The sequence below is a fragment of the Venturia canescens genome, chromosome 11, assembly GCF_019457755.1.
Source record: "Venturia canescens isolate UGA chromosome 11, ASM1945775v1, whole genome shotgun sequence".
Classification (NCBI taxonomy): Eukaryota; Metazoa; Arthropoda; class Insecta; order Hymenoptera; family Ichneumonidae; genus Venturia; species Venturia canescens.
The window spans coordinates 10,545,359-10,570,012 of NC_057431.1; the positions used below are offsets into that span (position 1 = coordinate 10,545,359).

Here is a 24,654-nt window from a genome sequence, read left to right on the forward strand (position 1 = left end):
AGCTTTCAGAACAATGCTGAAAGCTTCCTCATATAGAGGAAGCTGGGTCAAAAAGTGGCCGATTTGGGGTGGAATGTCTCAAATGCAATATAATTTTTTTTCAATTGAAAATATATATATTTTTAATTTAGAAATAATATATCTTGAATAACAAGACACGTAATTTTAAATCGTGAGGTCCAAAAACCATTTCTTCAGAGTGTAACATAAATTGAAGGATATAACAATTTTTGATATGGAAAAGTGGTACGTACAATTAAGCGGTTCTCGGAGTATACGGCTATTTCCAAAATTTGTCTTTTTTTTGTGCTGAAAATGAAACAATTCTGCGAAAAAAAATCGCATTAAATTTTTTCAAAAACAAAATTAAAGCTGAGGCTTGTGTCTTTGAAAAGTCGTTCGCAGATTTCAGGACAAAGAATTTTATCTCAAAACGTGGTTCAGTTGGAAACGAAAGGGATGCGACGGGAACTTTTTTTTTGGCGCCTCTCTTTTTTAATTATAAAAATAAAAAATATTTTTTTAAAATATATGCAATATATGGGATATATAACTTAACGAATAGTCCAAATTTCTGAATATTTCATCGATCAGTACTTTTTTAAAAAAAAATCTCAAAAATTTCTCTCAACTGAGAATATTAGTGTTTCCCCTGGCCCTTTGTACACAGTCGGAGCCTCGGTGTCTCGAAATAGCGTGAAACATGTGATACAACAATCGGTCAATGATGTTTATGCATGCGTATACCGAGCATCTGCTAATTTCATAACTTTCATTTTTATCAGAATCTTTGAAGAAAAATTTTTCCTTTCAAAATTTCAATGTCACGCGACAAGACGCTATGTCTCTCCACGTTTTGTCTGACTATCGGTCCGAACGTGAGAGCCCAGCCGCAGGAAAGCACGTTTCTACATTGAACAAGAACGAGTGGACAATGAGCGCTTTGTATCTTCTCTGGAACAAAGATATTGATTACTTTTTTCTTCGGATATATAAGCCCCTCTCATGACTGAATTAAATGCATTCGGATTGTAACAAACTATTGGATCCTGGCAGACCTCTCATTTCTGCTTGATATTAAGAAAAAGTCGCAGCTCAACAGACCGCAAGTCCCATCAAGTAATTGTATGTATTCGATCCGTCAAACTTTATCATTCGAACAAACCAAAATGTTTATACTATTTAAGCATTACAGAATATCAGAAAATTTGTGAGAATCAGCAATTTTTTCCAGCGACATGAATGTCAAACAAATCCTGGTGTCCATTGCTGTCCTTGCAGTAATAATAAAATACGTTAAATCATCAGAACCAAAGCGAATGCAAGGGCAGCTAGTACCGGCATCAGGAGTCAGCTTGGTGGAGAAGCAATTAGACGGTGAGTCGCGGGGACTTGAGCAACCGCTGAGCTTGCAACGACATCGGAGAAATTTATCAGTTACATGGTACCACTACTATAATTACCCTAAATCACGAACTTACTACTACACATATTTCGACTATAATGGGAGAAATTACTACTTTTCCTATTACTGGGATGAAGACGGCGATTTAGTCTATTACTGGAAAGTGGTTCCATCACAATCACGGAATTACAGGTTTCATGTATTCATATCATGGTGAGTGAGTGATTCCGAAGTAACTCGGATCAAAAACTGACAATGAGCAAGCGAAGAATCAGAGCTGAGCATTATCACTAAAACGACACAAACTTTAACGTCGTTATCAACAGCTGAGCTACCACTACTCTGTAAGAGACGATGATCGATTATAAATCGCTGAGGAAGCTAACCACCTCTCATTCATCTTTCATTTTAGCTCATTGATAGTGCACGTATAAATGGGACACTTCATGTCAAATCGGTCACTTTCTAACCGACCCGCTTTGATTTCATTCAATGTTTTTCTTAGTTTTTTACATTTAAAAAATTTTAAACTCGCTATACTGATATTCAAATGCTCATAACTCATTCAAAAATGCATCTAATTCGATGCTTTTTTATATTTTTTTTTGTTCTCGAAAGCACTTCCGAAAAAAACACAAGCACAACGATTTTCTTGCATTTTTTTTTTCAATGTAAAGCAAAAAATTACTGTTTTTAAACTGATTACTTATTTTGATTTTCTTCAAAAAATAGTTTAAAAAATTTTCACATTATTTTCATAGTTTCATATTTATTTTTTTCTTTGGAATTTTGATTTTGTTTAATTTTTACTCGAAACGATTTTCCACTATTCAATTTCACAATTATTCAAACTTTCCAGTTCGGTTTTTTTCGTCATTTATTTACGACTTATTCATGAATAAATGTTATTAACAAACGACGAATTTCATAAAGATTTTTTTAATCCTCAAAGTGGCCAATTAGGCGTGGAATGCCCCATACATAATTAGAATATATTTTATGTGAGTGAGGGTGAAAAAAAAAGAGAGAGAGAACGACAGCGTGAACGCATTCACTTCCGGTGGAGCAGCCGAAAAAGCCGTGAGCGAATGAATTGCGAGCGTAGTATGAGGGAGAGGAAGAGCGCGCGTACGAGAGTTAGTTGCTGAATGGCTGTTGAGCGAGCGAGTTCGTGTGCGAGAGAGAAAGAGAATATAGTGCGTTCTCGAAACTCTGTACAAGCGCGATTAACAAAAAACCGTTGTGCGACCGTTCTTTATTTCTTTACGTATCTATTCATTACTTAAATATTAATAAACTTTGTTTTCACTATTGACCGACGAGTAACACAGTATCTTTCCTTTTGAGATCTATTCCCTCCTCGTTACCATCTTTTCAACCAAGTTTCAACCTTTATCAATACACATTCAATTGTTATTATCTTTACGTATATAAATTAATAATAGTTTTTCAGTTGATTTTTCAACCATTCCTTTATATATATGTATACTTACTGTCAGTATTGCGATTACATGGCGCAGATACCTATCGATAAGTATGTAGAAATTACCGTACTTGTGGTGGATTGTATATGGTTATAGGGTCTTCTTTGTCATCTTTTTTTGCCTTCTCGTTCCCTGCCTTCTTTTTGAGTCATTAGGCGATATAATTATAATTTAAATATAAATTTGTAATTCTCTGTGTTGCATAATTGCCTCGTCATCGTTTATTATTCGATTGGAGTAAATAAGAAATCGATCAATTTCTCTATATCTTTCTCACCGCTATACATTCCATTTCTATACTTACTTACTATACTATACTTACGATATTATACTTACTAATCAAGCCTGAAAAAAACCAGCGTGTGAAAGAAAAGCCAGCGCGAGCCCTGTCGCACTCTTACATACGTGAATATGCCGATTTAATGACGTCATAGCGTTTTCCAAACCGTTCTGACAGACAAACCGTTCCATGTATTTAAGGAAGTTGAGGCCGTACAGTAATTTTATTTACCCAAAAGTTATGACCTGTACCTTTCAAAAGTTAGGCCAGTTTACAGTTTGACAATATTGCATACACTTTAAAGAAGAGTTGGGAAAAATGATAATTCAGAATACATATTTATTCTTACGGGTACCATCAGGAACTTAATTAAATACTTGGCCTCATATTGATAACGTAAGTTTTAATGCTAGACGTAACGTAGATGGAAATTCTTTTCAATTGATTTTTACAAATTTTTGATTTAAAATTTTTTTATATTTTAATAGAATTTTTTCCGATTGTTGTTAATTTTTGGTTTTTTGTTTATATAAATTTTTTCCTGGTTTTGAATTTTTTTCTATTATATTCAGAAACAAGGGACTATCAAGGTACTTGTCCCAACCTTTTATTCCCTAGGGGAATTTTGGGGTTATCTTATTTCCCCTCAACTTACTTAATTTAATATATGAGTAATTACGATTTATCTACAACACATAGATAGATGAAAAAAGGTAAAATAAAGAAAAAGATGAATGATTTTATCTGACAAAATAATAACTAAATGAATTAAAAAAGTTTTAATCTAAGTGCAGCACTAAAATTTATGATATCGCTTTGAGGCCTTTATGGTAACATGGAATATTTATGGTAACGTGAAACGACCCAGAAACTAAAATAAAAAAAAATTAACGTTTTCCATAGAAATAAAATACCACTTATAGTATTATTCTAAACGACAATACAATGAATTAAAAAAAGTCTTGTTCTAACTTTCTTGGAGCGTTAAAATGGATGGTATCAATCGAAGGCCTAGTAATTATTCTCATTATCTTATTAGTGATTCGAAATATACCGTATTGAAAATTTTGAAGAAATTAAGATTCGCTTACTAAAATGATAACTGAGTTTTTCACTATTGACATTGTGAAATTATGTTTGAATAGCGGCTGGGATCGCTGGGAATACAGGTCCGCTTAAGGTCGTTTCAGCAAAATCACTAATACAAATTGTCAACAAAAATTTAAAAAAACCCAAAAATCTTGCTTCCTATCATTAAAAAAAATGCTAACTATTTGTAATCACAATATTAACGGACTAAAAATCGTTATCTATATTATTTCATTTTAACATTATAAAATTATGTTTAAATATGTGTCAAAAGTACTTATCCGGTCCATCACTTTTTATTCAAATTCAAATTTATTCATTCAAATGAAAATAAAAATGAGAACGAGTATGAAGACAAGAACAAGTACTAACTTAAACCGGATTTTCCGCGAGGTCTACAAGATGTTAAAAAATTACTTATAAAAACCCTAACAAATATATGGCGCGCCAGGTTATTAATAAATTTTAAGATTAATTCTAAAGTATGATTTTACAAAATGAACAATTTTTGGTACAACGGAGAGTACAAAATAGTTTAAGGAGTTGCTGCGCAGCAACGGTGAAATTATTGTACAAATACATCCATCTTAATTTTAACAATTAATCTAAATCCTATATCTAACTATCGTAATCTTAAGGAATTGCGGGTTGGTGGGCGACGTTTATTGGCGGATGAATTTTGTCGAACATGTTTCGTTGGGTTCGGGAGTGGGATTGACAGTACGACTGGAGGTTGAGGAAGGAGGTTGGGCTGAATTGTCGGAGTCTTGCAGCGAGTTTGTGGCTTTGTTTTATTTAGCTTCGAAAGTGGTCTTCGGCTGTGAATTCTGCTTTGGTTCTGCGTGTGCAGATGATGTCCGATAGTTTTTCTCAGAGGAGAATAGCCTTTGCAGACTTTCATCCACTTTCTGGAGACCAAAGCAGAATTCAGCAGGGATTGAGAGTCCAGCTTTCGAAGTATTAATTCGGCAATTTCCAAAGGCAAGCTAGCAATGAAGTCAACTTCGCAGCTGTTAGCTCCGATGGAGCTCATCAGCTGAGCAAAGGATTCCATATTCGTGCTGCTTGCAATGACAATTGCAGAATGATGCTCCTCAGCTAGATCCCCGGTTTATATAGGCATGTTCATTGTTCCGGATGACCGCACCGGCCAACCAGAATCGCCCGCTATGGTTGACCGCCTTGACGAATGAAAATCGGCCTAAAGTGAGTCTTTCCTTGTGGCATCGTACCATCTCCATATTCTCTCGGAAGGCAACAACGAAGCAATGTTGGCTCTCCTCGACGCACGGAATTTCTTTCATTTTGATATCATTTCAAATGACGTAAATTCATACCCCAAGTGCCTGATCATTGATGTCATTGAACTACTAGTATTTTGTGGGGCTTCATAATTTTTCTTCATTCGATGTAAGTTAAAAACTTTATTTTCATTTTTCCATTTTTCTTCTAGATTTTTGTAACTTAGTTCTTATACTGCTAAACTGTAACCCCTAGGGAAAAAAAGGTTGGGACAAGTACATTGATGGTCCCTTGTTTCTGAATAGTAGAAGGAAGTAGGAGGAATTTTGGGGTTTGATATCACGTTTTTTTCTCAACTTCTTTGATTTCGTTTTGATGGCTATAGGATTTTATTTTCAATTTTCATGTGGTGTTACGTTGTTAGTACGTTTTTTAAGATTATCTTTTTGTTAGTACATTTTCAATGATTAACAATACTTACGATAATGATATCATACTGTGAACTCTTTTCCGCACTACCGCAGAGGTAGAGGTTCCAGGCGCGTTTTTTTTTACGTCACATTATATCTATTAGGAACCAAGAAGTTCATTCTGGAGGCCGAGATATGATTTTCGGCTTGTAACTTTGGTTTTCACGAAAAAAGACCTATTTTTCGTCGAAATTGTACGTCAAGTATTTCGTCACAGGTCTGTTTTTGGACACTTCGTCGATTTTTCCCCTTGTTCTCTAATATGTTATGCCCATTGGGAATCCAAGAATACGATGGAATGCAGGTTGGAGGTTGATAGATAATTTCTAGCTTGTAACTTTGGTTTTCACGCAAAAATACCGATTTTTCGTCGCAACTGTACTGGAAATATTTTCTCACAGGTCTCGGTTGCCTCGTCTGCTTCGTGGCTATTGAAGGGGTGAGTGGCTATATCAGTTGCGTAAGTGCGAGAGAGATAGCTGCAAAATGGTTGCATGGTTGAATCGGACGTGCTTGATTTTTTTGAGAAAAATAAATACTACACATTGTTCTCTGATAAAATGAGAATAGTGTGTAACTCATATTTTCTTTAAAATATCAAGCTACTCGGAATAAACCGTGAAACATGATTTTTACCGACTGAACAAGTAATAGATCACCTTAATGATTTGAATTGCTGTGAATGGTTATTGGTAATATAGGGTTCATCACCACACGTGTGGTATGGAAAAAATGAGTTTCCGGATTTGAATAGGGATCTTCTTTACCAACCTAACCATCTCCTTTTTTACCTACGAACTCCTCGACGTAATCGTCATCCTCTGACCATTCTAATGCTTGTTACAACGTCGCTCAGACGCGACTCTACACGTCGATCAGAAACTGTAGCCTCGTAGCGACCCTCGAAGGCGGCACGTGTAACGGTCAAATGACCCCAAACCGGAAGTGACATCACAGTCGCTTGACCCTCCCCTCTGGGTCAAGTAAACCCTGATTGGAGGATCCTCTGGGAAGTCAGGGTTGTCTTGGCGAAATAGCTTAGAGAAAATTTACATTTGATTTTGATATATTCTGCCCAATTTTTATCAGGCTTACCCAATGGTATTAGAATCTGTTCGAAAGTCGAACGAGAAATTCAACGATGTTTCTATTTGTTTCAACGACGTTTGTATTTAAACGATGCACAGTGGTGAAAATACATGCAGAAATGTGGCTGGATCAAGAGTGGGTCGATCTGAATTGACCACGGAAGTAAAGACGTGAGGAAATTCCACTGGACCAACAATGAGGATTGACCCTTAAGAAGGCAAAAAAAGCATCGTATCCCAGGATTTTGCTATATTCCTCTCTGGAAGAAAACCCTTTAAATGAGATTAAGGATGGATACGATTTTTCAGGGGCTCGGTCAACGTTCTCGGTCGGAGAATCCGCTTAAGAATTTACATCATAAATATTTAGCTTTATAGATTTACATACGTTGAAAAGAGATTTATGAGAGAGTAGTGGAAACCGAACTGTCGCCCCTATAAGTTGAAATAGTACTGCTCTTCGCTCTGTTCCTCACTATGAAGGGATGCTGGAATTCCGATCCGTTTGACTCGTCGATAGTGAAGTTGGGTTAACGTTATTGCTTTTACGTCCAATGTAAAACCGCTCTTTCAAAGCTCGGTAGACTTTCCTCTTAAAAATAAACAGGATGAAGATCACGACGCCTTGGAGGGAGTTCAAGACATCGAAAGGGTAGAAAAATTCCGTTTGCCAAGCCAGAGTCGCTGCATAGTGGTTCAAGATGGCTGAGATCATTTCCGGGCACCAGGAAACTCCCATCACGATGAACAGTTTCACATTCATTAGGAACCTGCAACGAAAATACTAGTCGAATATCCTTCCGTTCTCGACATTTGCTGGTGAACCCAACAACCCCCTGGAAAATGTGCCAATTGGGACACAGACTTCCAGTGGACAAGTGAAACCCAAGTTGAGTTCTACATAAGACTTTTTTTCTTCATTCGGTGTGAACGTGAACTTTTGCAGAGGTCCAGTCGAGACAGGCCCTAATTGGGACTCTCAGTTCTCACTTGGCACTCATGATGTCACATTCAATTCCAAACTAATGGAGAAAAAGTCCAATTTGGGACTTAATTTGGATATTAATCGTCCACTCAAGTCCCGAGTCCCTATTGGGACATTTTTCACTTTTTTCAGAACTCGCCGATCCGTTAAAGCAGAGTAACGTCCGCGCGTTACCAACCTCGTTTTGTCAGCTCGGAATCTTTTGTTTCGGGGATCATTCCGTGTGGTCATCACTCTTGCTATTTCAGCTTTTACTTTGCTGCAGTACATCGCAGTCAGGATAAAAAAGACACAGTTGACCAACAGCTGAATCATGACTGGTCCGACGAAGAAGAGAACCTCGCCATAATAACGCACGTTTCCTGCGCGATGAGAAACAACAGAAGAGCCGTTAATTCCGGTTAAGCGATTCAACTTCTGATTAATAATTTAGGAAGTCACTTCGAAGCAAGAATTATTGAACTTTTGGAGAACTTTCGCTTCCAAAACGAAATCTAAGTCCCTTTTTTCGACGTTCGTTCTCACTGCTACTGACTTTCGAACGTGCAGCTGTCAGTTCCCACGTGAGGACGAAGGTTATCCGGAAAAAAGTTGGTCTCATCAGCCACGATGCCACAAACCGTAATGAGGATCGCCAAACCCCAGGCGTACAACGAGTACATTAGAAAACGTTTCCTGTGAGTGCGGCTGCGACGAGAATTAGAAATATCTCCGTCACCGAATCCGCTGGAAAGGGATCTTGATCAGATTTGATTGATTGCAGAAGGTGAATGTGGGAAATGATCATTTTGATAGTTTTAGAAAGGTTCATTCCATTCTTACCCAAAGGTCCACCAGATGTCGAAGCACATAACGTTGAGCCACGAGAAGGCGGAGATCCAAGAAAACAAAAGCGTAAAACCTTCGAAATAAAGGCAACGAAAAAGTAGAGAGTGGTCGAGACAAATTAAAATTGCTTCATTTGGATAAACCTACCGAGAAATTTACAAAAAACTTTTGACGACTGCAGCTGATCTCCGTCATCGTTATCGTGATTGCCAATGTCCGCAGGCGTGGCTAGAGCCACTGTCGCCAGAGTTGCGTAAGCCACGATCAAACTGAACACGTGACTCATCAGTGTTTTTCCATGAAGATTTTGCAGTGACGGTAGGCAGATGTACACGAGCAGTGTCAATATCAGGAAGAAACAACTGGATAGTTGAAAGCTCGCAAAAATTTGATACCTGCCGAAAAGATCCACGGCTTCATTCATTCCTATTTCGGATCCAAAAGATATTTTGATGACAGTGCAACAGATCAGTATAGGTCCCTGGGGAAAGTCCATAAAAAAGTTCTCATTGGGACTCAAATGCAATCCAAATTGGTCCCGAAACGGGACTTTTTTCGCCTCCCTCGATTTGAACTAAATGAATCCTTAATTGTCACGAATCGTCATTTGGGATTTTTGAGGGGACAAATTACAATATAAAAGTCCTTAATTATGCGACCTCGAGTCCCATAAGATCCGAGATTTTTCTTTAGCTCGCTCTTCTGGCCACTAAGGTCATTATGGCCATTAAATCCCAACTGGGATTTTTTGGGACTCACTGGTCAGTGAATAGATGAAATAAGAGGAGGAAAAAATAGAATAAGATTTAGTAGAATTCGAGACTGTGATCGATGATGGGAAGGAATAATAAACTTCGCTGACAAAACTATGATTTGCTTACCGCAGAGGAGACTCTTTGATCGCGAATATCGATTCTTCGATGCAAATGAAAGGTTGCAGTTTGTATGATCCCTTTTTTCCTGCAGGCGAAGTGATTTCCAAGCAGTATTCATTAGTAGCGTATGTTCGATAGAATTTGAGGCTGAATTGACCTCTAGGCGTGATGAACCACTCTTCGGAACGGTCAACGAGAAACTGTCCATATTTGCAGGGATTTCCGATCAGAAGACCGTAATCTTTCATAACAACCGGAAACAAATATAGAGGAAGAAAAAAGCAGGGGATAAGAAATGTTCACATTTGAATCAGCCCAAAAGTCCCAACATTTCAAAATTCTAGAATTTCGAATAATTTGAAACTGAAAGTTCACTCCAGAGTGAGCTTCCACTAGCATAAAGGAAGGACTAAACCTTCTATGTTCATAGACGACAGAAAAAATTAGACTTTATCCGTTCGAATGGCACAAATTCCACGAATTCAAAAATAGCCAAATTCGTAATCTTTAGAAAATCTTAATCTTTAGAAAAATTAATAAGTATTTGGAACTTCGCGTCCGCCATATTGGATCCACCATTTTGAATTTAAAAAATCTGACTTCATGTTCGTGATCAGGGACTATAAAACCCCTAGATATCCCTTTTTAGTGGAATTGGTTCAATATTAGAGCTTTGAGCTAATTTTTTGTAGGGTGGGATCGTGGCAGTCCCACTGGGACGGGATGGGTTAAAAAATTATGAAATTATAATTTTTCTACAAAGTCTAAACGAGTAATTTTTAGCACTGAAAAATTTCGTGTTCTTTTAGATTTTGGGTTCAGAAATGTTAACCCAAGACGGTCACACCTCATGAGAATCCTGTGGTGGTCAGATGGGGTGTATCACACCCCAAGCACTTTAGAGCGCTGTAGCATTTCGTAGAATTATTTTGGGGGCTCAACAAAAATTGAGAACATATTTCAAACGTTTCTCTATTATCCTATCCAAGAACGGAACGAAAATTTGAGTTTGAAGTATGTTTAAAAAATTCTTGAAAAAATATTCGCGAAAAAGACCTTTTTTTTAAAAAAATGATGTATTTTTTTTGTTTTTTGACATATCAACAAAATTCAAGCAGGATCTGATTTGTGAAAGCATTCTCTTTCTGGTGAGTATAATAGTTTTTGTGGGTTTTTTAAAAAGTATATTTATTCCGCACTATGAACATGCGGGTTTCACCGGCAAAATGATGTACAAGATGTCAATGATTTTTCATGTAAGATGATAATTCCTTTATTCAAAAATAAAAAAGTAATGTAAAAATAATAATAATACAGCGAAATAATGTTATAAAAATAAATTCACTGAATGCCCAGTGCACATTTGGTGCACAGATGGCCTGGGGTGTGTCACACCCCATGTGACCGTCTTGGGTTAAAGGAGATCGGACGTGACGAAAAAATTTCGAGCAGCTAAAGACCGGGACTTACCAGGAGAATGCATGAACTCCGAGGAAGAAGATAATCCTCTGGTGATGGATTCATTCATCAAGAGTCTATGGAAGCTTCCCAGCGGAACTTTATCAGAAATCGTTTTTTTACATTCGGCGTCAATTATGATTTCACCTTCTGGACAACATTTTCTAATGCAAGGATTAATATCGCAGTATTTGGAGTCACTACAGACTCTAACGAGCGGAAATTCGATTCCGGAATCGAAGCAACTGCTGTTTTCGTTTGTCACTATCGTTACCGAACTATTGCCATCTCTCGTTGCCACCATAATCTATTTGTTGGCATATAATAAAAAAAAAAACAGAATGAAAATATTTCCTACATGAGCTTAAAATCTTGTGGATCGAAAAGAAGAAAAATATGTAAACGTCTCCCCCCCTCATCTTCTTCTTCCTCTTTTTCTTTTTTTGGTCTTAAGAGATTTTACAGGAAGGGCATTTATCAGGCTAATTTTTCCCTGCAACGCCGCTTTTGATGACGTTTTACGGTTCGCGTGGAAAGAAAAAGAAAAAACGAATCTCACGAAACAATCATTAAAAAAATAAAATAAATTAAATTGAATTAAGGTTGTTCAATAGCAAAACCCGATTCCTTAGGGAAATTTTGAATAAAATATATGTCGCGCAGAAAAATCTAACGAATCGATTACAAAAAAGTAGTTCTACCGTATAGTTTTTCAGATATTGCAAGTTAAAGTTTTATGGTTTCTCCATCAGAACACATGGTAATCGTTAAACAAAAAATGTGTAGCAAAATAACTCGAGAACAGTCCTTACGATTTTGATTTTAAAAAACACAGTGTTAAAGTATCTTCTGAAGATAAAATAAAAAAAAAAACACATGATTTACCGTCTATTTTTTGAGAAAAAATTGATTGTAATAAAAATCGTACGAGAATTTGAGTGGGAGAATTTCAAGGTTCGTGACGTGGCAACGCCGTCGCGTGAGACAAACCACTTTAGGACGTTGCGCTCGTCTCAGACAGTTGCCTGCGTACACTGAGAGAAAAAATTATTGAATTTGAGAACATGTATTTACTTATTAAATCAAAGTATTGTTTCGATTATTTATTTGTTGAACCAAGACAATCACTGTTGATTTGAAAGCATATTTTCATGGATTTATTACTTCATTATATTAAACTCTTATTTAATAGGATCAATTAGATGCATGATAGATTTGATTAAATTTTTATTGATTAGATTAATTACATTTATCGCATCAAAAACATTAAATTATTTGAATCTACAAAACGAATTCAATACGAAATTGCTTTTTTCGAACAAATTATTTTCTTGCAATGAATTCATCATTATTTTGTTTCTAAAAATATGTTTATTAAAATAAATTTTAATATTAAATAAGAGTTTAATATAATGAAGTGATAGATCCGTGAAAATATGTTTTCAAATTAACAGTGATTATCATGGTTCACAAATAAATAATCGAAATAATATTTTTCGCAACTTATATGATATTCTTTTCAGTTTATATCTAACAATGTGGTAGTAGTCTAGTGGATAACGTGCGTACTTAGAAAAATGTAGGGAGGTAGGTAGGTAGATCGGTATCGAATCTCCATGCAGGTAGGAATTTTTCTTCGATTAAAATAGTTTCAGAGTTGCACCATAAACTGTGATTGACCATCACGGGCAGTGAAAAATGATTTTGCAATTGATAACATAATATAGTTAAAATACATAAACAATATAATATAGTTAAAATCATGGTTCATAAAAAGAATAAGTGCTTCTTTCAAAAACATGCATTTTTGAATCATAAAATGTGTTATTGATTCAAACTAATAAAAAATTGTTAGATTAAAGCAACTACTATTTTTGAAACAAAAATTTATAAAATTTACTGAAATAAATTAACCAAGTAAATATATGAGAGAACCAATCTAATATGTTTTGGCGAATAATGAAATAAATGATTTTTTCGCTTCAAAACTACATTTTATTGGTTCTAGTAATTTTTTTTCTCAGTGTACAGTGTTGCCACGATTTATGCGCTTCCGAGCGTTCATTTGTTACATAAAAGAAAAAATATAAAAATTCCAAAATCACGAGCAGTTATGAAATTTTAATAAAATATTGTAACCACATATATTTTGTTTAACTGATCATTAACGACAATTTCAATGATTTTTAGAACATATTTCACAACGAATAATGTTCACACAGGAAGGGGGCTGGACCATGCATATTTTTTATACGGCATTTAGCTATTGAACTACCTTAAATAAAATAATCATTCGAAGCACGTAAAAAGTACTTCAAATATGAGGAATTCCGAAGATACGCAAAATATTCTGATCACCTCGAGAGTTTGAACTTTTTTGAGGACTCTTAAGTCGTTGGTGATATTGACGGGATAGTCGAGAATGGCGTATTCGCATTTAGGGGGTCCTCTGACAACGCTGACGAAATTGGAGGCTGATTTTCCCTCCATTATTTGGTAGTACAAAGAAACAGCGTTACGTTCGATGGCGCTGCTGTTCGAGACAGGAATGCAGTCGCGTTGTTTCACGTCGTAAAAAGTGCCTGAAGAGCAGCAAATGCTCAGGCTCCCTAAGTTCGGGGAATCCCCAAAATCTGTTGTCAAATTCAAGTTATTATTCGGCACATTTTCTTCACTACAGTCAAAAACTATTGGAATTTTGCGGGAGAGCTTTTTGTCCCACAAAATGTCGACGCAATAAGTTGGCAAAGCACCAATTATCGTGCCCTCATGTAAACGCGAAATCACACTCAAGTGTTCCGTGTCGTTGCAGCCTATGAACTGGTCACTTTTCAAAACACGCTTCAAGTAGTACAGCTCCCGATCTCTCTCTCCGGAATAAACGCAACCGAAATTCTTTTCGACCGATACAACTTGGTCGCGTGGACAACACTTTGCCAACTTAAAATGTCCTCTCGCTACAATTATTTTATCCCAAAGCCAAAACGTCAGCAGCCATGTGAGTTGAAGGCTTTTCCGGGTTCCTGCTCTCCTCCCATTGCGGTACATGAACATTTTACTTTTTTAGACTTTTCAGAAATTTTCCTGAATTTCTTGACCTTTTATGAGGATTTTTAGACTTTTTTTCTAGCCAATTCTCAAACCGTGTTCCGGCTTTCTAATTTTTTTTGAGATCCGATTTTTGAAAGTATTTTTTTGTTTCGCCTGTTTTAGAATTTTCAGTTTTTTTTCAATGAATTCCTCACTTTTTCCAGGTCTACGATTCGTTTTTAAGGCTTCTAAAAGCCTGCAAGGTCTATGATGTTTTATTAGTGTGTTGATTAACGTTTCGAGTGCGATTAGTTTTCAAGAGCTTTTGAAGATGCTTTGAGAAATTTTCTTTTACTCATTTTTTCACTCAAATTTTTAGAAAGATCAACACTTCGAAAATTGAGAATGAAAATTCCACAACTGAAAATCCGTATAAAGAATCCAAATCCAAAAGAACCGTTGTAAAGACGCTTTTTTTCAGTCTTTTTTTTTTTTAAAAACAAATCATTGGAAAGTATTCCAATCACGCGTATCTCAGGTGCTCCCTGCTCGAGCGCGCCAATTCGACTAAGTTTCTGAACAGAAGAAGACAAGCTCGCCGGTTCCAAAAAGAAAAGTAGCGGGGGGAAAGACCTTTTCACCTCCACTCGTTTCGATGAATCTTTAAATGTGAGCATCAAATTAGTAATTTATTTCGGAGTAGTGCCGTTCAGTTATCTGATCGAGTTAAAAATTCCCGGCAATATATTCGGTGGAATTTTTAATGGCACAATAAATAATTAAGCTCGGATATAGAACACGAATTCATAAATAAGTCCATCTTTCAAATAGTTATGGTTATTGAATTATTGATTAAGGTATTTGACGCCATAAAAAATATTTTTTTGTAGGGAATTTTATTCTCTACGATCATAAGTGAACGAGATTTCGGTTTTCAAATTTTTCTTGCGTGTTCTTATAAAAAATTGAGGTCCGTGATGAGCCAGCCCAAATAACTATAAATTCGTACAGCGCCAAGGCATTAATAACTCTGCAACGGTTTTCTCGTTTTTGTGATTATAAGCGACGTTCAAAACTTTTCACGAATTACTGTGCTATGAAATACTTATTCACTGGTAATTATGCCTCTTATAATTGATAACACGAATATTCAACACCGGTAAACGTAAATCAGAACAGCTATAAGTAAAATAATGTTGGGCTTTTTTTTTACTCCGAAGTGTTGATCCTTACAATGACAATATTCATGTACATTTTCAGTGTTAGACTCATTGCTATAATAGAATCTGTCTATTTTTTGTGACATATCAACAATGGCCTCTTACGCTATTGTTATACCGTTGACTGTTACCACCCACCTCGTCGGGTTCGAAATCGTATAATCTAACGATTTTACACGTCATAGAATTCATCAACGGAATAAGAAGCGAAAAATAGACCGGAAATTTTGTCAACTTGTGACATTCCAACGTGCTCTTTTCTGCAACAATCAATAATAACGTTTTCGATCTACTGTCAAAAAAATTTTGAAATTCTCATTCCGAAATAGTTTTATTGTTGAATGACTCTTTGGTAGAAGTAAACTTTATTCTTCGATAAATTTTATCGTAAATGTCAGAACGCCAGAAGTACGTCGAGTCAAAAAAATATTTTTGAAAGAGGTACAAAGACGATTCAATATATTGAACGAGAAGAAAACATCCATATAGATTAGATTAGGGTTAACAGGGGTGTTTTCGAATTTCTTTGCTCTCAGGGGCTCTCAGATGCTTCCAAATCGATAAAAAATAATTCCCTGAAAATTTGAGCTCTTAATATCAACTCTAAGATAGTCCGCACTTCAACCTAAGATTGGAGAATAACATGGGAAAAATTTCTTTCGTTCTTCAGTATTTTATAACTCTGGGACAAATTAATTGAAAATTTCGAGTCATATATATCTGCATACAGAATTTTACGCTCTACAAAAAAGGTCTCTTATGATTTGTAGCTAAGTCTATTGGTTTAACAGTTATTTGAGCTCAAAGATTAATTTTTTTATCTCTATCAATATTATCAAGGATATTTATCAAATAATCACTTGCGTTATAAAATATATTACATATTTGTAGTAATTTTTTAATATTTATAACCAATATATATGTAAATACAATTTCATTTTTGGAATTGGTTTACCTGTATCTTACACACACAAATTCGAAAGTCGAGTACAACGGTCAATTATTTTTGTTTAAATTCTTTGGTTTATAGTTTTTTTACATAATAGTATTTTCTTTTTTGAGTTAAATTTTCAAAGCCTTTACTCAGAAAAAAGATAGTCTCGGCGAGCTCGGGATACTTCGACAAGCACTCCATTGCTTTGCGCTGGTTCTCGAATATCACGGCCACATATCTGCATGCAGATCCCTCCGTGTCCCAGAATGTTATTAGAATTGTATTTTCCGAATATATTTTTTGAAAAAAAATTTCGATATAATTTATGTTAGAAAAATTTTGCTGAAATCAAAATTTTCTTATTGAATTTTTTAATAAGGAGCTAATTTATGTTTATTGAATATTATTGAGCTGAAACCGGCGGCACTGCAATGCCGGTACAACTCGTATCCGCCCCGAGCAAGCCCGTGGGTCCAGATTAGTTTCAAAAATCAGATTAATATTCTGGCTCTCCAATGGAGAGCGTATCAGATATTAAGCTGATAAGAACAGATACTACACTTTGATCTTAGCCATAGGCCGAGAAGCGATACCAAATCGTGCCTGCTCGTCGTTTAAGTAAAGTTTCGAGGCACGATTCGCTGACGAGAAAGTCAAGACGATGCGACGTCTAGCAACCGTTTCGGGTACTAAAGTACTAACGCTCTCCTCGACGGGGACTCGTGAAAGCTCGGCCTTCTTCGTGCTAGCTCGCGTGTCGGCACGTCGCGCAGCAACGAATATGCGTCACCAGAAAGAATTATTAGAAGTAAAAATACAGTATACAGTAGAACTTCGGTGTATTGCGGTGACCGAGTTTGCGAAGAAGTGTGGTCGAACTGTAATGTTTTATAACCTGTCACCAACGAGTTTTTTTTAGAGACTAATTCATAGAATTTGATTTTTCATGCATCTATATTATTTTTTAAAAAACTATAAGAACTTTGACGATGTCCAAAGAAAAACCATTTTACCTAATAATTATAAGTAGTTTTGGTAAATATGCAGAAGTGGGGCTCCACCCCAAAACGGCTCAGAATTTTTTTTTATGAATTCAGGGCTATACTATGGCAAGGAAATATGTATTTTATGGTAGCGGAAAGCTGCAAAAACCATTAAAAATTATATAAATTCAAAATTTATGGAATTCCGAAAACTTCGATAAAGTTGCACTTATATTCGAAATATTTGGATAAACTTCTGAAAAGCCCATACTCCCAATCAAGTCTGTAGCATCTTTGGATGTGTGTGGAATCGTTGGGCGGGTCTGGAACATCTTTGGATGTGTGTGGAATCGTTGGGTGGGTCTGAAGCACTTTTGGATATGTGTGGAATCGTTGGGCTGGTCTGAAGCACTTTTGGATGTGTGTGGAATCGTTGGGCGGGTGTGGAGCATCTTTGGATGTGTGTGGAATCGTTGGGCGGGTCTGAAGCACTTTTGGATGTGTGTGGAATCGTTGGTCTGAAGCACTTTGAATGTGTGTGGAATTGTTGAGCGGGTCTGGAGCATCTTTGGATGGGTGTGGAATCGTTGGGCGGGTTTGGAGCATCTTTAGATGTAGTATAGTTTTCCCATCATATATAAATTTTTCTAGCGTCAATATTTATCGCAATAAACACGAAAAACCCTGAAAAGTCGTTTTTTTCGAGATTTGACCTTGAAAATAAAAAATGCGGCCATCTTGCCTATCATATTCGTAATCAGCGCGTCAAAATACATAAGTATACCAAATTTCAGATCGATCTGGGGTATGGGCTTTTCGGAAGTACACCCAAACATTGATTTGAACGAATGTAAAAATTCCTATGACGATCTGTGTCATGTTTTTGGGTCAATAAGGTCATGCGCCACCATAATATTGCTTCTTATCACGTTGCCCATTCATAAAGAACTTAAAAAAAAAAATTAGCCCGATTGTAGGTGGAGCCCCACTTCTGCATAATTACCGTAGTTTTCATTAAAAATTCAATTTTTCAATTTCACCATCATTATTGTGTCGAAAGTGATGAATATCTAATACAACGTTGACATTGATTTTCAGGAAATCCAGGATGAAAAACAATTGCGCCTGATAGAACGTCGCGAAGCAATTTGGAAACAGCAAGAACTACACGCAATAAAATTGAAGATTGCTGAAGCTGAAAAAAAAATTGTTTCCCTAAAACTTTCGAGTGCAAAGCTTTTGCATAGTTTAGAACGAGCAACAAACGCATAGTTCAAAACTATTTGAGATTAATTCCATTCTTTTTTTTTTATTGAGTTTTATGAAAGCACTACACATAATGGTGAATTTTCAAAACTGTTTTTCTAGTAAAAAAAACATTTTGTTACCCGTTTCATGATTGTGTATTTCCTTCAATTTTGACTCATCCCTCAGAATGTAAATAATTTTCAGATTTTTTTCTGGTTATAGTATTGCGAAGTTATTGAGAAATGTATAAAATGAATTATTGTTTTGTAAAATAAATTTTATTTTTATAACCAATATATGTAAATACAATTTCGTTTTGCTTCGTCATAGAGGAAGCTATGTGACGATGAAATTTTTTTTTCCATTTTTCAATGTCAATGTGCACAAAATGTCCCAAAACATCGAAAAATCATATCTAGAAAAAATGTCCGGATGATGGATGTGTGTGTATGTGTGTGTGTGTGCGCGCGTGCGTCCGTGCGTGCGTGCGTGCGTGCGTGTCGTGTGAGCGTGCGTCTGTGTGTGTATGTTATGGCACTGCAAAATTCAAACGCTTATAACTCGAAAACGATTTGAGATACAGGGCTACCGTTTTTCATAGATGTTAATCTGAACAAGCTCTTCGTTCTCAGATAATTTTGTCAGAATTTGGAAAAAAAATACGAATCCTACGACGTTTTGAAAAAAAGGGTGTCGACGCTCTAACTTGTGGAAATTTTAAGATTTATTACTAATTTTGTTTTTATAAATAATTATCATAATAGGAAGGTTGGTATTGAATTTGGGAAATATTGGCTTTAATTTTTGGAAATTTTGTAAGATATTGTGTACAAGTCTGTACTTCCTCTATATTTCTTCTTCTTATATATTCATATTATCGATACTATATGTCTATACTAATATCATAAATGTAAAAGTATCATCGTTTATCACGCCTTGACAACTGAACGAAATTTCTTTTTTTATGGATTTAAACAAAGAGATAAATTAAAGTTCGTAAAAGAAGGTAGAGAAAATACATTATTTCCTTGTATAAAAAAGAAATGCTGAAAATTGAAATTTGCAAATTGCTTTTTCAAGATGGTCAAGATGCACGGTGCTCAAAGCTTACTCTTGAGGTGCTATATTTTTTATTTTGTCACCCTCTCACTACACAAGTACCCCAAACAAACCGAAAGAATTATTAAAAAAAAAATGATTGATGACCTTTATCCAGTAATATTTATCAAAAAGGATGAAAATTGATTTGTATTGTTGTAAGTGGTAATAATTTTTTTTCCGGTGTATCTCGATAATAATAAAAGTGTTTAAAATAAAATATGAAGATTCCCAACAGATTCATTATAATCATCACAAACCCGTATTTACAGTCAGTTTTCAAATATAAGTTTGTTTTTAAGACTCGAATTTCAAAAGCGAACACTTCATACGTTGATGAAAATGAGACTTAAAAAAACCGAGTTGTATTTAAAAACTTACTGCGAATCCGAGCCATAAATAAATTGTGAGTAACCACATACTTTTTTGTTATTTTTAAAATATAAAAAAAGTTTGCGGTTCCCATAAAATGACGTGAAATTCGTAATGTATCAATATTATGTTTTAAAAAAATGCAGAGATTCGAGAAGTTGTAAAGATTAACATCTCTTGAAAACAGAAGCTTCGAAACAAAGTTATATGTGTTTCAATTTTACATATACGAATATACGCAAATACACAAAAAGGAAAACATGTTTTATAAATATTATTTTAAAAAATTGTAAGACATTTTAAGCACGTTCACATTGAACCAGAAAATATTAAACAATATAAAAATTGAAATTATAGTAATCGTATTTGGATAATACCTAGTATGGTATTTTTTTCAACTTTGCTTTACAGCTTTCAGAGATCCCATCTTCTTACACATATCGTCATAAATGCTTATTGGGAATGTTCATAGTCAGTATGAACATATTTGGCTAAAAACCAACTAAAATGTAAAATAATAATATAACGATATTTTTATATATATTTTTGCCTAATAAATCTTTTCAAAATTTAATTATAAATACGAATTTAGAAAAAAAATCATAGAGCTGATATATGTTTTTGAAATTTGGAAAAGTTAAAAGTCGATAAATAAGTTAGAATTTTATTTATAAAAAAACAAAAAGTAACAAATTGCTTTCTCAAGCTTTTAAAAAAATGCTGAGGTCTTCCTCTAATTGTAAGAGGAAGCCAAAATGAAAAATATAGCACCTCATAGAGGAAGTTTGGAGCATCGTGCATCTTGACCATCTTGACCTTGAAGAAACAATTTGCAAATTTCAATTTTCAGCATCGTTTTCTAAACGATTTTCTAAAAGAGCAAGTAATTTTCTACGAAAAAGTTCCTAGTAGAAGTTTGTTTGTGAAACGAAAAATTTGATTTCGACAGTTTTATAAAAATTTTTTTTCTATCGATCCAACTTCGAAGGGTGATAGCACGAGAATGGTTGCTCCAAGCTGAATGTTCATAAGGACTTTTTTTGTAGGGGAATCGATTTTCTATAAAAACATATCATTGTCGGTTTTGTACGATTTTTTCCTGAAGAGTTATGATACAATGATCGGAGGTCTCAATCATTTCCTGGGTTATTCTTATAGAAAATCTTCAAACGCAAAGCGCCATTCGAAAAAATTTTTTGGTGAGCTCTCCTTCTGGGATTTTTTTTTTTTCACCTTGAATCACCTTTTTCGGCTGGATGCAAAGTAAAAAAAAAATATCGTTTTTTTTTCCGCACACCCTAATAAATATGTAATTTTCAGGGAATTATTTATTATCAATTTTGAAGTATATGAGCCCCTGGGAGCAAAGAAATTTGAAAACACCCCTGTTAAGGGCCACCCTAATGTAGATGGTGGGACGAAAATTAAAAAGATCCTCGTTCGAGGCTCTTGGTCTCTCGCTCAGTTTTGCCGCACCCACCCGCGTTCCCTCATTTTAGCCAAATATAAAACGAATTAATTCTCTTTCCTTTCTACGATATCCGAGTGTTTCACGTAATGTATTTTCCTCTCCAAATAAAAATAAAATAAAAGGCAGCGTCGTAAAGTCTTCGATTATAACATCAGTTTATGAAAGTCACAAAACCCGTTTTACCTGTTTATAAAAAACGTCTGATCTCTAGGCAACGTTTTATCTATAATTCATACAGAATTTTTGTTGAGTAATCAATGATTTCAGTGCTCGTAAGGAATAAAAAATGCTTCGATTCCAATCATCTTTTCAGCAAGTTTCGAAGTTACGAATTCTGATCGAAAGATTGAAAAATTCGAGACTCTGAATTCAGCTCCCAATTCGGAGTGAACCGTGACTGAGAAAACACCAATAATTTTTCAGTATAGTGCAAAGACATAGAAATCATTAAAAAATCAGTGAAACCAAAAACATGGAACTTCATGGAATTTTTTGATCGGTATAAATTATAAATATGTATATAAAAAATGCCTAAAAAATAAAAAATAAAAAAAGCCCAAAAATGCACTATTAAAATACACAAAAAATTTTTTTTTTATTTTTATTTTACTCCGTTTTCGTACGGAAATATGGGGGAGAAGACAGGTCCAAAAAAAGATGGGTGTGCACTGTTCATAAAATTTCTGGAATGGATGATCGGAGAAAAAAAATAAAAATGGTATTAGATTCAATAAGTAAATGGCTTTAGCGCATATTATGGAAAACGAATTTAGTTTAAAAAAAGGCTCATAAGCATGTTTTTCAACTGCCGCAAAAAATGGAAAATCTTATCACAACTTTTCGGGAAAGTCGCTTTTCTGTATATTTACTAATTTTTTAAAACCGAATTACGAAGAGGGAAATTTTCGATAAAATTCCATTCATCAGCAGATCGTATAATAAATAGCACAATATTTCTCGTAAGATCTATAAAACCAGATCCAGCATTGTTGAGAATAAAAAAACCACCTACGCAGTTTAGCCGGAAAAGAATAAGCTGCAAAAAATGCATCAATTCAATTGCTATAGGAAATTAGTTTACTATTGATCAAACGAGTCCCCTCCTTCGTTCAAGAGACGTTGCCAACCTGCATCACCGTTAGCAGACTCACCGAATTCGTCACAGTCTAGAAAAAACGGTGAAAGGCTCGTGTAACGAATAATTTGGTGAGCATAAAAAAGGACAATGGCAACGAAGGGTAAAGGGAAAAAGAAAAAGGGGGAAAATGGTGGGAACGCTAAAGGAGGGAATGGCAAGGGTGGAAAAACCAAGAAAACCTCAAGGAGTGCGAAACGCAGCGGAGGCAGAGCTAAATTCGCGATGGATATTTTCAACGACGAAGTTATGGAAAACGCTTACTACACTTGCCACAATATAATGGACGTCCTTAAATGTCGTGGCTTCCCGTGGCCGGATGCTCAAAAAAAAAAGAAAAAGGGAAAAAAATAAAATTCATTTTTTGCCTTTTTTCATTAAAAATCAATCTTCATACCTGGCATTTTGAACTCGAAAGGTGAATATTTTGAGATGAATTTTGATAATACGGTACCTCAGCAACTCTCTCTAAGCAAACCCTATGAAGCACCATGAAAACTTGCTTGAAAAAGAATCCAACCAGGCACATTTCTATTTTGCCAATTGCTACCAACAAAATCTCGATAACCAACGTCGCTCTATTCATAAATTCTCTATCATCAATTTTTTTCTAGTATGCTCATCTCTACCAATGACAAATCTCTATCGTAAAAATTTCAACAAATCCGATCTTTATATCCAACTCAATCAAAAGAAAACTCCCAGTTTAAAAATTTTCTCTTTTTCTGGGAGTTATTCCGGAGCTCATGCTTGTCATTCAGACCCCAACCCAGGAAACTTCAACCAACGAATAAACTTTAACGTAGAAGTTTTTTGGACCGTCGAAATTATTCATCGGTAAAAATTCCCCTTGGTGGAAAAAAGTTCTGGGATATTTCGAGCACGATAGAATTGAAAACTTGGTTGAAGTTTCCTTGAGTTCGACCTGGTAGAGATTGCTGAAGTTTGTTTCGATGAAGTTGTTGGCAGTGCCAATGACATTTTTTCATGAATATGAAAACTCCTCCTTTTAATCCCTTTCGTCATATCTTTTTTCAGATTATTTTTAAAAAGTTGTGAAGCATTAAGTTTGTTCAAATAGCCAGCGAGATGCTTTATTGCATCCTCAAATCAGAAAAATCATTCGAGGACTACATTTCGAGGTTTAGAAAGGCCGGAAATTGGTCGACCACGTTTGCTAGACTTCGGACTACTAGAAACAATAATCACAAAAGCTGCACGCTCATCGAATATGAATAATTATTAATAAAGTAGTATTAACCGTCATCGTAATTATGTCAACAATTTATTGCCTTAAAAAAGTAGATTTATAAAGAATAAATTCCTCCTTTGCTGCTGAGCTTATTTCAATTTAATTTAAAAATCTTTAAGCCCGATTATATGACAGGGTAAGTATTTGATCCAAAAGACACAATAAAAGCACCAGTTCGTTCTGTAATTCACTTTATTTGAATGTCCTTAATGAAAATTTCAACGAATCAAAAACTTACCTCATCCAAAGTATTTTATTGGTAAAAAAAGGTCCGGCTGACTGCCTCATATAAATTTCAATCGACCATTTCTTAAGTAGATTGAAAAAAAGCTGTAACAAATAAATCCAAGAACCTTAAAATATGTTGACCTTCTAGGAGATCATAGCGACTGAATAAAACGCCGAATCAAATCTTTCCAGATGTCTAACTTGCTTAAAAAAGGCCTAATTGATTGTGAGTTTTTTTTACTATTGATTTATTATTATTATTATTATTATTTTAAGATCATGCCCGTAGAATCGTATTTTATTATGGATATCTAAATTGGGTTAATTTTTACTTCCTAATTAAGGTCAGAGTTATTAATTCAAAATTGTAAATACATTTTTCCAATCATCTTTTGGCGAATGAAATTACAAGCCATCAATTAAACGGGGATCCATCACTGATCGAACCTGAAATTTCATTTTAACGAGCGTACAGGGAA

General features: G+C 35.1%; 1 protein-coding gene, 1 long non-coding RNA gene and 1 other non-coding gene across 3 annotated transcripts; 1 reads left to right on the forward strand and 2 right to left on the reverse strand.

Moving 5' to 3' along the window:
- Positions 1 to 1,013: 1,013 nt before the first annotated feature.
- LOC122418176 (uncharacterized) lies at positions 1,014 to 2,720 on the forward strand. The gene is made up of 2 exons (XR_006262459.1): positions 1,014 to 1,125; positions 1,235 to 2,720. It is a non-coding gene; the product is annotated as an uncharacterized lncRNA (long non-coding RNA).
- Positions 2,721 to 7,164: 4,444 nt separating this feature from the next.
- Positions 7,165 to 24,358, reverse strand: LOC122418174 (G-protein coupled receptor Mth2-like). Its single transcript, XM_043432241.1, has 10 exons — positions 24,186 to 24,358; positions 13,563 to 13,837; positions 11,217 to 11,511; positions 9,753 to 9,987; positions 9,019 to 9,266; positions 8,866 to 8,944; positions 8,579 to 8,769; positions 8,222 to 8,405; positions 7,447 to 7,828; positions 7,165 to 7,318 (listed from the first exon to the last, which is right to left on the reverse strand). Exons 2-9 carry the CDS (start codon positions 13,692 to 13,694, stop codon positions 7,534 to 7,536), a joined length of 1,659 nt encoding a protein of 552 aa, XP_043288176.1. The 5' UTR covers positions 13,695 to 13,837; positions 24,186 to 24,358; the 3' UTR covers positions 7,165 to 7,318; positions 7,447 to 7,533.
- Positions 16,790 to 16,979, reverse strand: LOC122418562 (U2 spliceosomal RNA). The gene has a single exon (XR_006262529.1). It is a non-coding gene; the product is annotated as a U2 spliceosomal RNA (small nuclear RNA).
- Positions 24,359 to 24,654: the final 296 nt, after the last annotated feature.